The 13,243-nt window shown below is 29.6% G+C and overlaps 2 protein-coding genes across 4 annotated transcripts; one reads left to right on the top strand and one right to left on the bottom strand.

Annotated features, from left to right (window-relative positions):
* The first annotated feature begins 6,482 nt into the window (after window positions 1-6,482).
* LOC109609246 (uncharacterized) lies at window positions 6,483-8,313 on the top strand. Its single transcript, XM_020025882.2, has 3 exons — window positions 6,483-6,549; window positions 6,605-6,872; window positions 6,923-8,313. The coding sequence occupies exons 1-3, from the start codon at window positions 6,483-6,485 to the stop codon at window positions 8,283-8,285; spliced, it is 1,698 nt and encodes a 565-aa protein (XP_019881441.2). The 3' UTR covers window positions 8,286-8,313.
* A 507-nt stretch (window positions 8,314-8,820) lies between these two features.
* Window positions 8,821-12,136, bottom strand: LOC109609301 (kinesin-like protein Klp10A). 3 transcript variants are annotated; one of them, XM_020025947.2, is made up of 7 exons: window positions 11,857-12,136; window positions 10,804-10,938; window positions 10,531-10,753; window positions 10,267-10,476; window positions 10,056-10,216; window positions 9,448-10,001; window positions 8,821-9,395 (listed from the first exon to the last, which is right to left on the bottom strand). In XM_020025947.2, exons 1-7 carry the CDS (start codon window positions 12,011-12,013, stop codon window positions 8,928-8,930), a joined length of 1,908 nt encoding a protein of 635 aa, XP_019881506.1. In that variant the 5' UTR covers window positions 12,014-12,136; the 3' UTR covers window positions 8,821-8,927. The 3 variants fall into 3 exon arrangements, with proteins under 3 accessions (XP_019881506.1, XP_049826454.1, XP_049826455.1); XM_049970497.1 differs by lacking the exon at window positions 11,857-12,136 and adding an exon at window positions 11,301-11,347; XM_049970498.1 differs by lacking the exon at window positions 11,857-12,136 and adding an exon at window positions 11,016-11,135.
* Between the last annotated feature and the right edge of the window lie 1,107 nt (window positions 12,137-13,243).

Here is a 13,243-nt window from a genome sequence, read left to right as displayed (position 1 = left end):
ACATATTTCCCATATTTCGATGACGACAAACGATACTTTTTTATTTTAAACTTGTTTGAAAGCTATTTAATAAAATCAATTATAATGTTTACTGTGGTGGAATATGTATACATTTTTGGTACTCTATCATCAAACTTTTTCGTCTGTTTCATTTTGTATCTAGTTATTCAACTGCAGATTCTAAGAAAAGGCATCGAAAATATAGATAAACGAGATACTGACGGAAACTTAATTCAACAAAATATTAAAACTGACTTGATAACATGTATAAATAAGTACAAGTTATTTAAAAGGTATGGCACATTTATTGTGATGAACAAGATTTTATTACTGATATTCTAGGACTCTAAAAACCTTTACGGAAGTTTCTTATAGTTTGGTAATGCTTCTCTTTACATCAGGAACTTGTGTTTACGTCAGTTCCTTGATATATATTTACAATGTAAATACTTTAATTAAATTTAATTCAAATTTTATGTTTACTTCACTCCGTACCTTACGTGATTTACACTAGATATCAATTTTAGGCAAATACTGTTATATCTCTATTGAGACCAACACTAAATGTAATCATGGGAATTACAATACTGATTTCGTTTGCAACTGTAGGACAACTTGTTTGTAATTCAGTAAGGCATTTTTATTTAAATAAATTGTAATTTAGATGGAATAATAATAATTAACATATTTTTAAAATATTTATTTGTATTCATGCTTTTAGATGATTGATATAAACACTGCGCTTTATAATTGTGAATGGATGCAATATAACAAAGAATGTAAAAAAATATTTATGATATTTCTCGTCCAAACACAAAAAATTTCAAGCGTCACTTTTTTGGGTATGATCAACGTGGATTTCAGCCTTATTTCAGAAGTAAGAACATGTAAATGTTGATTTTTTAATTTTTTACATTTGAATTTTATTTTTAGACATTCAAAAAAGCTTACACTTTTTTTAATTTTTATATCAACAGAATAAAGTAAAATGCACAATAAATATGTTAAATATATCTTGGAAACTATATTTGCTAAACAGAATATTTGTGAATAAAAAGGAACATTTGATTCAATCTAACACCCTTAGTTGTCGTTATAAAAATTGTAAAAACTTTTCAGGCATCGGGAAACGCTTCTAATACAAAAATACTATTTTTTAAATAAACAATATATAAATATGTTGTATAAAATTAATAAGAGATGTGTTTAATTTCCCATTGACTTATATCTAATGAAAAAGGAAACTGTGTAAGTAAATCTAAATTAAGATATTTATTGGATGTATTTTTTATTTTTATTCGTTTACGATGTCGAATAAATATTATAAACAGGATTTATACTGCAATGCCATTATAAACTTAACGTTAATTCTTTTTTTTCACTTTCCTAAACCAGTGGTCATAGTTATAGCAACAACTAAAATATATTGAAAATATGAACTGTTCGAATTGGATTGCAATATATGTAATGTTTATTGTATTTTCTGTTATCGTTATATCCACGATGCAACTGTTAATTTAACCTTTTTTACTGTTAGTAGGACGAAAGTAAAGCAACTTTTTACTATATAATATTTCAATACTTCGTATCGATTCAGTCGATTATTGACCAGTGGTCTTTTGCTTAATATCATTATTTAATTATAGGTCGCAGTCAAATTATCATGCGCAGTACGAAAAATTGTATTTCAGCCTTTCCAAGAACGAGGAAAACAAGTAGACATTATCCAGAACTAATAAAAAATTTAGAGAAACAGAGCTAGAAATACTTGAAACAACATAGACAAATGAATAATTTGAATGTTAAAAAACAAACCAGTTTCGTAGTCAACTCAAATTAAAGCCAACCTCATACGAAATTTAATTTAAGGATAGTGAGAAGAAGGTTAGGGAATGGGGGTTTGTTTGGCGCGAGACATGTAAATAAAACACTGCTTTCTACTAAGAGTGTGAACGCCTGATTTCGATTTGATCTATGTCAGATCACGTCCACTGGACCACAGAACAGTGAGGACTGGTAGCTTTTAGTGATGAGACTACACTTAATTTATTTCAAAATAACTGTTCAGCTTATGTTAGACGTCTTACAAGTACAAGACTACACAACACAATAACAATCCTAAACACAAATCTAAAATTGTAACGGACTGGTTAAAAGATCAAACAATCAATGTTCTAACTGAGTCGACGGTATCTAAAGAAATCAACCCTACAGAAAACATGTGGGATCACATTGAAAACCAAATTTTACATAAAAATTATGAAAATTTAAACGAATTCTTTACAGCAATTCAAGAAGCATGAGCATGTCATATATTCAGAAATTGGTTGAATATAAGGATATTATACAAAGTATTAACCGTTATTCAATTAGTCAATACAAATTCATTTCAAAATTAAAGCTGATAAGTTTATGTCCAGATAAATTCAGAAAAATATATATTTTTATTTTTAAAATATTAGTTCTTAGAATAGAGTATAGTAAATTGACAATATTTTAACAGTTCATATTAAATAAAATAAAATATTTAAGTTTAAAATGTTATATGGTTATAATGGTGACCGCTACATTACATTTTTTATTCTATATTTCGCCTATTTCATTTTGAATTATGTTACTAAAAATACTATCGAACATAAGTACAAAATTGATGCTGATGGAATTTTAAGACAATTAAGCATTATGTAAGAACTTGCATAACGTTAATTATTTGGTTCAGAATAATAAAAAATATAGAAATTTATTTTAGGCATATATTTTTACCTAACCTGTGTTTTCACAGGAAATATAATATTGATTGCAAAACTTGATACTAAAAGAATATTTTTAGATAGATGACAAAAAGTTGTTCTTGATGTATATCTTCCAACATATAAAAAAATTCTAGTGTCCCTTTTTTGGATGGATGATAAACATAGATTTCAGTCTTATTTCAGAAGAAGAACAAATTAATAATTAATTTTTTAATAATTAATTTATGTTTTTATACTTTAAAATTTTTAATAGAATTAAGTAAAATGTTCAATAAGTATGTTAATTACATGTTATAGAATTCAAAATTTAATTGATTTTATTTGCCCACTAATAACAAACAAAATAATAAACAAAATATTTAAAAGATACTCTTATTCCTAGTAGACAGCTCGTTTTAATTTAAAAAATTCTTCTGTTGACTTTCTGAGAGTATAGGTTTAAGTCTTATTTTATTAAAAATAAATAGCAGTAATAAATTTAATAAAATGTTTTAATGTTTTCTGACACTATCCTATTTCAATATTACAAAGCAAAACAAAATTGTTAAATATTGAATTTAAAATTTTAAAAAAAAATTCTAATCTTTATTGATACTCATCTTGAAATAGTCATATTTTTGACATTCAAAAGCTTTCTTCCTTTATTTAGTTCTTTTATTAAAATAAATAATTAATACAATAAAAATGAAAAAAATATTGATTTAAAACTAATGTATTTTTAATTATTAGCTCTCTCATAACTAATAATTTCTTGATTTATTTTTTTATTTATAATAATTAGTCAATCATGGTAAATATTAAATGATGTTCTCTTATTATAAAATCAATAAATGATTGTCAAGAATTTAAAAACGAACTGAAGACGCTACAAAAATTATTATTTAAATTTTAAAATGAATGAAGTGCTAATTTTGCATATGCATTTATTATTGCTAACAATTACAATTGTGATCGTGTTATGTAAATAAATATCGTTGCATTATCTTTGTATTTAAACAATATTAAAGGTGCAGTATATATATTATTAATTTTTCACTCTAATTTTGTATATTAACTATAAATGAAAGTACGGCGTAGAGTCTCTTATAGTACTAGAATAAATTACAATAATTAAAATTTTATAATATTTTCACTTTAAAACATACCTGTACTATCAAAGAATAATCAACATTAATTAAACCATAGCATGTAAATGTAAATTTTGTCTGTGTCATGTGTAGATACATTAAATAGAGTTTCCTGTTCTTAAGGTCCCAATCAACCCACGGACATTCTATCAACGAATAATAAACTTCTTCAAACTGCAAATTTAATATAAAATTATTGAGGTTACTGATTAACTCTGCAAGAAGAGTTAATCAGTAACCTTGTTGGAAACTGTCTGGCCCAATATTGCACAATAACCACCCACTAACAAGGTTGTAAACATATAAGCAACTGATTTCATGATATTGACTTTATTACCATTCTAAAAATGATTCATATTTATTAATACTGTACATTACTATTTTATTTACCTTTATAACAAGTAAAATTGAGCCTGTGATCATCATACATCCCAAAAGGAACTCAAAAAATATCACCATGTCTGTAATTTGAATGAATGCTTGGCAATACCTAAAAACTAAAATAAAATATTTTGACCTTAAATTCATAAACATACTTTTTTATTAACAGGAAACGTTTAATGCTTTTCTTCAGATGACCATTAACATAATTCTGATATATAACATTATTTATTTCTCCTTTAATATTCGAATAATCGCTGACAGAACGACGCAGGAAAAATATTAATATATTGATTTCAAATATTATTAAAGTAGAAAAACCTCCAAAAAAACTTAAAATTTGATTACTAAAATTTATAATGAAAAGTACCATAAAGAATAAAAACACAAATTCTAATTTTCTTTCTAATAAGAACCTGACCGCGAAATTATTTACCCAAACTGGTATTAAAACAAGTTCTACCAAAGACACTTCCATAATAATTGTTACAATCGAAAATAATTTTATGTGGAGGGTGGGTATTTGAATATATTGAGATGTTTCTTGATTTTTACGCATTTCTAAAAATAGTTTATTCAGTGGTGCCAGATTTACTAGTAAAATAAAGTAGCAGAAAAGAAGCTACAAGAATTTTTTATATAATTTTATAATATCTTATGCTTAGCATAATTACGTAACAGAATGCGATCACATCTACGAAAGCTTCTTGATAAACGATTTTTAAAATAGCTTCTAAAATTGTAAATAGTAAACCGATAAGAAGGAGAGGATGGTGGAAAATCTTCACATTTAAATAAGCGTTTCGAATTAAACTTATTAAAAGAAAACCTAAAATGAGAGAATATATTAGATTACGATACCGACAAAATATATAAAATTCACCATATATTTCTGGGTTGTGGTTAAATAAGCACTTGTACAGTTTTTTAAACCTTATAAGATAAAACATGTTAGCTGAACGTTAGTTTTATGGGTTTTGAAACATTGAAAACCGATTAACGATGAATTAACTGAGGTGGACTATTTAAGATCATAAAAGTAAACGAAAATAAAATTAAGATAATTTAAAAGCCATTTATTAAACTATGTCAAAAAAATTGAATACTTGAACAAAAGGACACAATTAAAACTCATTTTACAATTTTGAAATTTAATATTGAGAGCAATAAATTAAAAATAAAATAGGATATCTATAAATATAAAATCGACCATTGTGTTATTATGAAATTATTAGTGTAAAATATTTTATTTTAATTTACTACATCAAACAGTTGTCTTCATTAGATAGTAGTGGCACATATAACTAAGAATATGAGACTCTTAAATCTTATGTAAAATTACACGTCGCGTTAGGCCAAGATGTTTATCTTTTCTGAAAAATATCTACAAAATAGGGACAGATATCTGTGTACATTATATTAAACAAATCAGATTTCATACACAATTGGCTGGCTAAATTTACCATTATTGGATCCCTCTCTGATATGTTTATTTATTTGAGATGAGACGAGAATATCCGATTTCGGTACATTTGACACAATGGTATGAGGGATATGAGTTAAGAGCCTTTTGTGGTTCAAATATGCTCATTGTGTTCTGTCTAGTGGATTATCTTTTGTAAAATGTGAATTTCGTTCTTTTTTGTATGAATTGTGACAAATCTTTTAAAACATTATTTTTAATAATTTTCTATGAATTAATTTGTATTTATGAATTAATTCAGATTTAAACAAAGCTATTCGATATCCTTGAAAGTGTAAAATTTAATATTTTTTATTTTTAAACATTACCTGAACTTGTAAATAACTCTGGTAACCAGGTATATTTCATTGAAATTCACCCCTTTGTTAGTACTTGCATCAGTTCAGGTTTCACTATATTTACACATACCATACATAAAATGATTACCTCGCATTATGTACAATAACCAGCTTGTCACCACCAAGGAAGACCGACTACCCTTTGGTACGTCCCCTTTTTCCATTATGACATAATCGAACTAGTATAATATAACACAAAAAGTGTATTAATTTTAAAGTAAATAAATGGATCTTTAAACCAATTAATATCGTTTATTATTTTTTATGTGAAAGATGGAAAGAACGATCATTATAAAATTACTCAGATCTATAAACACGCGTAAGAGATCAAAGGTTTCAAGATAAACGTTCTCCATTACTAATTTCTGCAGTGGGAGATAAGTGCAGTTAATATGAAACAATGAACAGTGAAGTTCTGTTGTTTATATTTTTGTTTACGTGGAATTATGCTGTTCCAAATGAAAATGGTAAGTGAATTTCTGTTTATGTAAACTACATAAAAAATTTTAAATAAACTTGTAGGCTATATTATCAACGTTCCCAACCGTTGCAAGCTACCAAATTTCAACGCATATGACAAAGAAGTGGAAGGCATTTTTAAAAGCCAACCATATAAATCATGTACATCTAAAGGACTTTTAACATTTACCACGGTGAAAAACAATATTGCTACAATTCATCTAAATCAAACTGCTTTGTCTGATTATTATGATGACAGTGAGATTCCGAATTGCTGTTTCAAGTATGTTTTTAGAAATGGATCTGAATATTTACCAGATGTAGGAATAAGGTAAACTTAAAATTATTTAAGACAATTTTATTAAAAATAAGCGTTTGTAGCTTTTCAAATTGTACTAAGTTTCAATCAGAAGCAGCTTTGAAGAACAACACAGTATTAGCCCGTTGTTACAAAAACAGCGGAATCGTTTACGAGAACGTGCACAATCCAATTGTAATTTCAGAAGAAATCAAAAACAAAACGACCCAAAACAATAACAAGACTAAACCAATCAGTGTATTATTCATAGTAATTGATAGTGTATCAAGATTAAATTTAATTAGAACGATGCCGAAAACCAGAAATTTTCTACTTCAAAATGGCTTTATAGAAATGAAAGGATATAATAAAATCGATGATAACACATTTCCTAATTTCAACGCACTACTAACAGGTTTTAATCTAAAACAATCCTTTGACAATTGCGATCCAACAAAAATAGGCATGTTGGACAACTGTTCCATGATTTGGTACGACTATCGAAAATTAGGATACATAACTGCTTATGCTGAAGACTGGGCCTCAATCTCAACCTACAATTACTTCAAGAAAGGATTTACAAAACCACCAACTGATTATTATTTCAAACCTTACTTTGAAGCTAGTGAAACTTTACCAATCATTTATCAAGATTCCATGCCCTACTGTACGGGACCAGAAAGTGCCGGTGAAAGAATTCTTAATTTAGCCAAGGATTTTTCTGTAACCTTTTTAAACGAACCAAGTTTTGGTATCTTTTGGATGAACACTTTCAGTCACAACTACATAAATACTCCCAGTGGAATGGATGGTAAATTTTTGAATTTCTTTTCAAAGTTGAAAACTGACGGAGTATTAAATGAAAAGGTTGTGATATTTCTTAGCGATCATGGTATAAGATATGGAAACATTCGTCTAACTAACATTGGATGGTTTGAAGAGCGATTGCCCATGAACTTAATATCTTTACCACCATGGTTTAAGACTAAATTCCCCCAAGAAACCTTTAATTTACGGAGCAATTCGAAGAAATTAACCTCCACTTATGATCTCTATAAGACATTACAACATTTTCTTATTCTATCAGGAAAAGATTATAATGAAACTAAATGTATGGGCAATGAATTATGCCAATCTATGTTATCAAGTATATCAAAAAACAGAAGTTGTGAAAATGCTGGAGTGCCAAGTATTTGGTGCACATGTTATGGCAATTTGTCACCCATAAATCTCACATCTAATCTTGTTATGTCTACTTCCAACGCCATTGTGAGTCACGTGGGTGCAATTTTAATATCTATTCAAAAAGCTGTTATTAGTGAAACATTTGATGATCATAATTATTTAATTGTTACTGTACTAACGCAACCTTTTAATTATTATATGGGGTTATTTAAGGTTGCTATAGATAGTTTCGAGTTAATTAGAGTAATTAAGTTATATTAGAACAATAAATTCATTATGTACCAACGTCTTTTGTGAAACTGGTAAATTCTACAGAACCTTATTTGAATGCCCCAGTTAGCATCTGCAATTTTTTTAAATTCACAGGAAGAAGTGTGGCAAAACATGTTCGCATAAAGCATTTCAAAGGACGCCGACATATTGTAATAAAAGCCGCCGAAAACTAACACAAAGCAAATCATTGAACGATAATCCGTGCAAAATATCAATTTCTGGCAGTCCGTCAAAAATTACCCATCGAATTCAAGAGCCGCATTATGTGACCCATATTTATAATTTTTACCTGGCGGCATGAAATTTTCAACAGCCGATGCCGTTGTCAATTATACGATTATCTCGTAAATTTGCCGATATGTGGAATTATGCACAATGGGCATATTTCGTGCGTAGGAAGTTTTTGAGGGTCGTTGAACAATTCATGGGGGAAATTGAAACCTTGATAATGAATGACACGTACCAAAATTCGTTAGGAATTTTTACACTATTTTTATTACATTTAAGATAAATTGAAATAAACTTGTATACTTATAAATTTTTATTAAAATGTAAAATGTAAAAAAATTAATAAAGAAAGACATTTACAGTTGTGTTAAAATAATAAAAATTAAATAAAAAAGTATATAGTTAATTGTTGTCCTGAAGTAATTGACAGTACTCATTCGCCTTGATCAACGCAGCGGTTTGAATATCTACCATTTCACTTAGTAGATTACGCCATGTTACGGCGTATTGTTTCTTATCTATTCCTTCCTTATGATAATCGGATAGTAGTTTACAAGCAGTTGTATGGAAAAATTTGCAAGCCTCAAGGACTTGACGATTACTATCCAAAACTTCATCTTCATTGGATGATATATCCATGGTTTCATCTGATTTTAAATAATCTTCTAAATCTGCATCATTATCGTCGCATAGATCGTCAGAGGGTATATCAATTGGGTCTTCCTCTAACGAATCATTTGCGACCAATTCTTTAACTCTGTCAGCATATCTCAGTGTATTGAGGGAATGGTCAACCGAACTATTTCCAGGTGAAATTAGGGCAATCATACAAGTTCGAGACTTTTCTCCAATAAAACTATCTCTTAAGACCTACAACAAATCAAGTTACTAAAAAATATACATTTTATAACATTTTTATAACCTGTGTTAGTTTACTTCCTCTGAATGGTAAATGAGCACCTTTACGTCCCAAAGCTCTGATACACTCCTTAAGGGCCAGCAAAGATTTATTAATATCAGCCCCTTCAATGCGAGTTTGGCGATTTGATTTCGATGTATCAGCCCCTCGTTCGTTTCCTGCCAAATCAATCAACGAAAATTTCCCTTCAATAACTCTAGAACCAGCCTTTCGAACTATTATCTGGAACACAGCGTGAGATCTCGACGAGTTTGAGTTCTTGGATGTTTGACCAGAAGTACGTTCCATGCTTCCTTTTTGTATCAGTTCTAACACATCTTCAACTTTGCCCACAGTTTTCTCAGTCAGACCCACTACTTGGATTTGCTGCTTTCCGTCTTCTAATACACGCAATCGTTGTTTCTTAGATAGTAGGTCAAATACAAGTTTACCATAAATTTCGAAAAAACTTGCCGAGATTACATAATTCATTTTAGAACGCTTGGCACTAGCAAGTTGCTTAAAGACGTCTACAGCGACCAAACCATAGATGCCGTTCTTAAAATTTTGATTTTTACCTAAAATTACCCCATTTACCATTATCATTGTATCCTTTTGCTAAGTATGCTTACCCTTAAACTCCCCTCCCATGGTATGAGTCTTTCCAGAACCGGTTTGTCCATATGCGAAACAGGTGGCCATTCCACCTTCAAATATAGTCTTAACTAAAGGCTTTGCAGTAAACTTATAAACTATATCGTTGCTACAACCTTCATCAAAAACGTAATCGAACCTAGAACAATAAGTATTATATAACCGTATAAAACAACAAAACTAATTTACCTGAAATGTTGATTTTCCAAAAACTTTGTTAAATCAACTTTATGTTTAGGTTCATGAACAATTAATTGATTTCTTGTAGGTACGCTAATTACATCTACCTCCTTCCGATTCATTTCTCTGCGATTCATAGGTCGCTTTCGTACACAAACCGTAATCTGGTTTTCCACAACTGGATCTGTATCACGTAAAGGCTTGAACTCTATACCTTTTCTAGAACACAATCATCATATAAATAAACTTGTTAAAACAAAGTAATAGTCCTACCTGTATTCAGCGATCATGTGCGCGAATTCCCAATATGGAGTAGAATGTTCTATGGTCATCATCTGCTCCTTTAGAATTCTTTCTTCGGCCTGCTTCTGCCTACGTTCATCTCGGGACTTCGCGATCATATCAACGCGTTTGGCCGCTTCGGATTTGTAGTCAAACGCAGATTCTCTGCGCGTTCTAGTCCTTCTTGGGCTCAATGTCTTCGGGGGAGTCAGTTCTATTGAATAAAAGTTGTACATAAAAAAATTTTAGATAATAGATACTCACTCAATCTGGGCGATATAGCGGTACTGCGCCTGGCTGGAGGAAACCCATTATGGCAATGTTCAGTTGATCCGTGCATAGGACGTTCCGTATTTTTAGTTTGTTGGTCTTCTATGAAGTACGGAAACATCTTCCCTCCTGTCAATAACGTCACAAATTTGATTTGTATAAGTTGTTATAAATTTTAAAATTAATTAAACAATTGAATGTTTTACCTAGTATCACCTTAGAGATTTTGTTTGGACCAATCAATAAATTGTGATAAATTATAGATATTATATCAGATACATACGAATCATTGATGAAGGATTGTATTAAAACAGAAAATTTTTTTACAAGGCATATGTCAAAAATGTTAGACTTGTCAATTTCGACTTTACTGATTAGTTACAATTCAATCAAAAAAAAATTGTTAAATAATTATTATTTAAATAAGACTCCTACTATTTTCATTTAATATGCTTATCCAAAACTTTATAATAAAAGCTGTGAACTTTTACCTTGGGCAGAAATAGTCATAAACGAGTAAAACATGATGCATTTCATAAAAAATCTAAACAACAACTAACATTAATACGTTTGATAGTGGGCGAAAAATGATTCACGTCGCATTTATCGCAATTGCCGCAACACTCATCAAAAAACAACCAATATTTAACCTACCTCGGTTGTCGTATAAGAAATACTTCTTCAGAAACATTATTAAGAAAATAATTATGAAAATTACGGATAAATCATGACAATGGACAATGCCCCAAGACACCGCATTATATGCTAAATATTGACCAAACATTGGGGCGTATCTGAAACATTACACTTAATAACACAGGTACCGAGGTCGATATTTCTCAGAATGTTTGTACTGGTTTATTCGTTTACGAATTCAAATCATAAATGTTTTCAGATGAGGTACTTAATTTTTATAAATCTAAAACGCGATTTGGTTCGACAAGGTTACTATAAAAATGCGAGAGATGGAGGTGATCTATGCTATCATAATTGTTACTGTATTTGTGAACTTTAAATTATTAAAAAATATATAAAATCGTTTCTTACCGATAGTCCTGCGGGTCTTGCCATTGTCCTTGAAGTGTTGAGGGGGCTTGTTCATTGTATTCCGTCTGAGATTGCGTCTTTCAGTTACACGTTCCTTACTTTGGCCATTTTCAGCCAAAGGAACAGCTTTTCCAGAGTCGTCGTCACTTAAAACCATTGAGAGCTGCGCTTATTTGCACTATCAAATATTAAAATCAAATTAATTGAAGTCCTTGTCAAGTACCACGGACCAAAAGTAGAACGATATTTCAGCTGCCACTGTTTTGTTACTGAAATATCGTTTTTGACAAATATTGAAATTACAACTAGGGTATTAAAAATTTCTTAACAAATCTAGACAACTTGTTTACGTTGTCATAACATTTTAATTTGTTTTAAACAAATTTTTATCATCTAGAGTGCCAAAATTTTGTCTAATTAACTTAATGTTTAAGTTCATGAACAATTAACTGATTGTTGTTGGACACTGCAGTTAGTTACGTTGTCATGACATTCGTATTTGTTTTATACGAGAGAATTCATTTATTTATTATACAGACTGCTATAATTTTGTTTAATCAACTTTGTTTCTAGGTTCCTGAACAATTAACTAATTTGTTGTAGGAACGCTTATTACATCTATCTCTTTCTGATTCATTTATCAGTCGTTCAGGTCTAGTCGCCTTAGTATTAATTATTATGTACAAACAGAAAACCTTCTTCAATTTTTCTACTTTCACAGTGCTATAATTTTGTTTAATCAACTTTGTTTCTAGGTTCCTAAACAATTAACTGATTTGTTAGGAACGCTTATTACATCTATCTCTTTCTGATTCATTCATCAGTCGTTCAGGTCTAGTCGCCTTAGTATTAATTATTATGTACAAACAGAAAACCTTCTAGAAAAAGTAAAAAAACCAAGTTACAAAAGATATTCAAACTGTCCTCTTTCTATTTCTAAACAAGCGCTCGGAATTCTTGGCTTTTAAGAATTCGTAGAAGTTAATTAAAAATGCCCAAAAAGACTTTAAATTAAGAGATCTTGCGGGTCCTTTTCTTCTTATCCATCTAGATGGATATGCCTAAATACTTTTTAATGGCATTTGAAAAGTAAGTTAGAATGCCATCATACTAGAGAAAATTGTTGTCCATGGTCCAAAGGAATGTTGACCAAATGATTACCCACTGATGAGTGGTACTTATATAGTTGATCAAAACAAATTAACCTAGGAAAATGTAGCCCCAAGACCTATCCAAATGTTTAATAAAAAAACAGACTGATGTTCCATTTACGTATCAGGATTTGTATATGTTTAAACATGCGTATTGTAAACATTCACAAAAACCTCTATACCGGCTGAACCCAGCCTTATCTGTAGATAATTTTGAAATGAAAACGTCTGTTGCA

The sequence above is a fragment of the Aethina tumida genome, chromosome 1 (genome assembly GCF_024364675.1).
Source record: "Aethina tumida isolate Nest 87 chromosome 1, icAetTumi1.1, whole genome shotgun sequence".
NCBI classification, from domain to species: domain Eukaryota; kingdom Metazoa; phylum Arthropoda; class Insecta; order Coleoptera; family Nitidulidae; genus Aethina; species Aethina tumida.
Note: the sequence above shows the minus strand (reverse complement) of the source record. Positions and strands in the feature narration are given on the sequence as shown.

What these genes read in the sequence shown, in the direction of transcription:
- LOC109609246 (XM_020025882.2), top strand. Translation starts at nt 6,483, where the DNA reads ATGAACAGTGAAGTTCTGTTGTTTATATTTTTGTTTACGTGGAATTAT. An exon ending in TGCTGTTCCAAATGAAAATG is followed by an intron (nt 6,550 to 6,604) that starts GTAAGTGAATTT and finishes ATAAACTTGTAG; the next exon opens with GCTATATTATCAACGTTCCC. An exon ending in TTACCAGATGTAGGAATAAG is followed by an intron (nt 6,873 to 6,922) that starts GTAAACTTAAAA and finishes AAGCGTTTGTAG; the next exon opens with CTTTTCAAATTGTACTAAGT.
- LOC109609301 (XM_020025947.2), bottom strand. Translation starts at nt 12,013, where the DNA reads ATGGTTTTAAGTGACGACGACTCTGGAAAAGCTGTTCCTTTGGCTGAA. An exon ending in CATGGGAGGGGAGTTTAAGG is followed by an intron (nt 10,002 to 10,055) that starts GTAAGCATACTT and finishes GGGTAATTTTAG; the next exon opens with GTAAAAATCAAAATTTTAAG. An exon ending in GAGGAAGTAAACTAACACAG is followed by an intron (nt 9,396 to 9,447) that starts GTTATAAAAATG and finishes GATTTGTTGTAG; the next exon opens with GTCTTAAGAGATAGTTTTAT.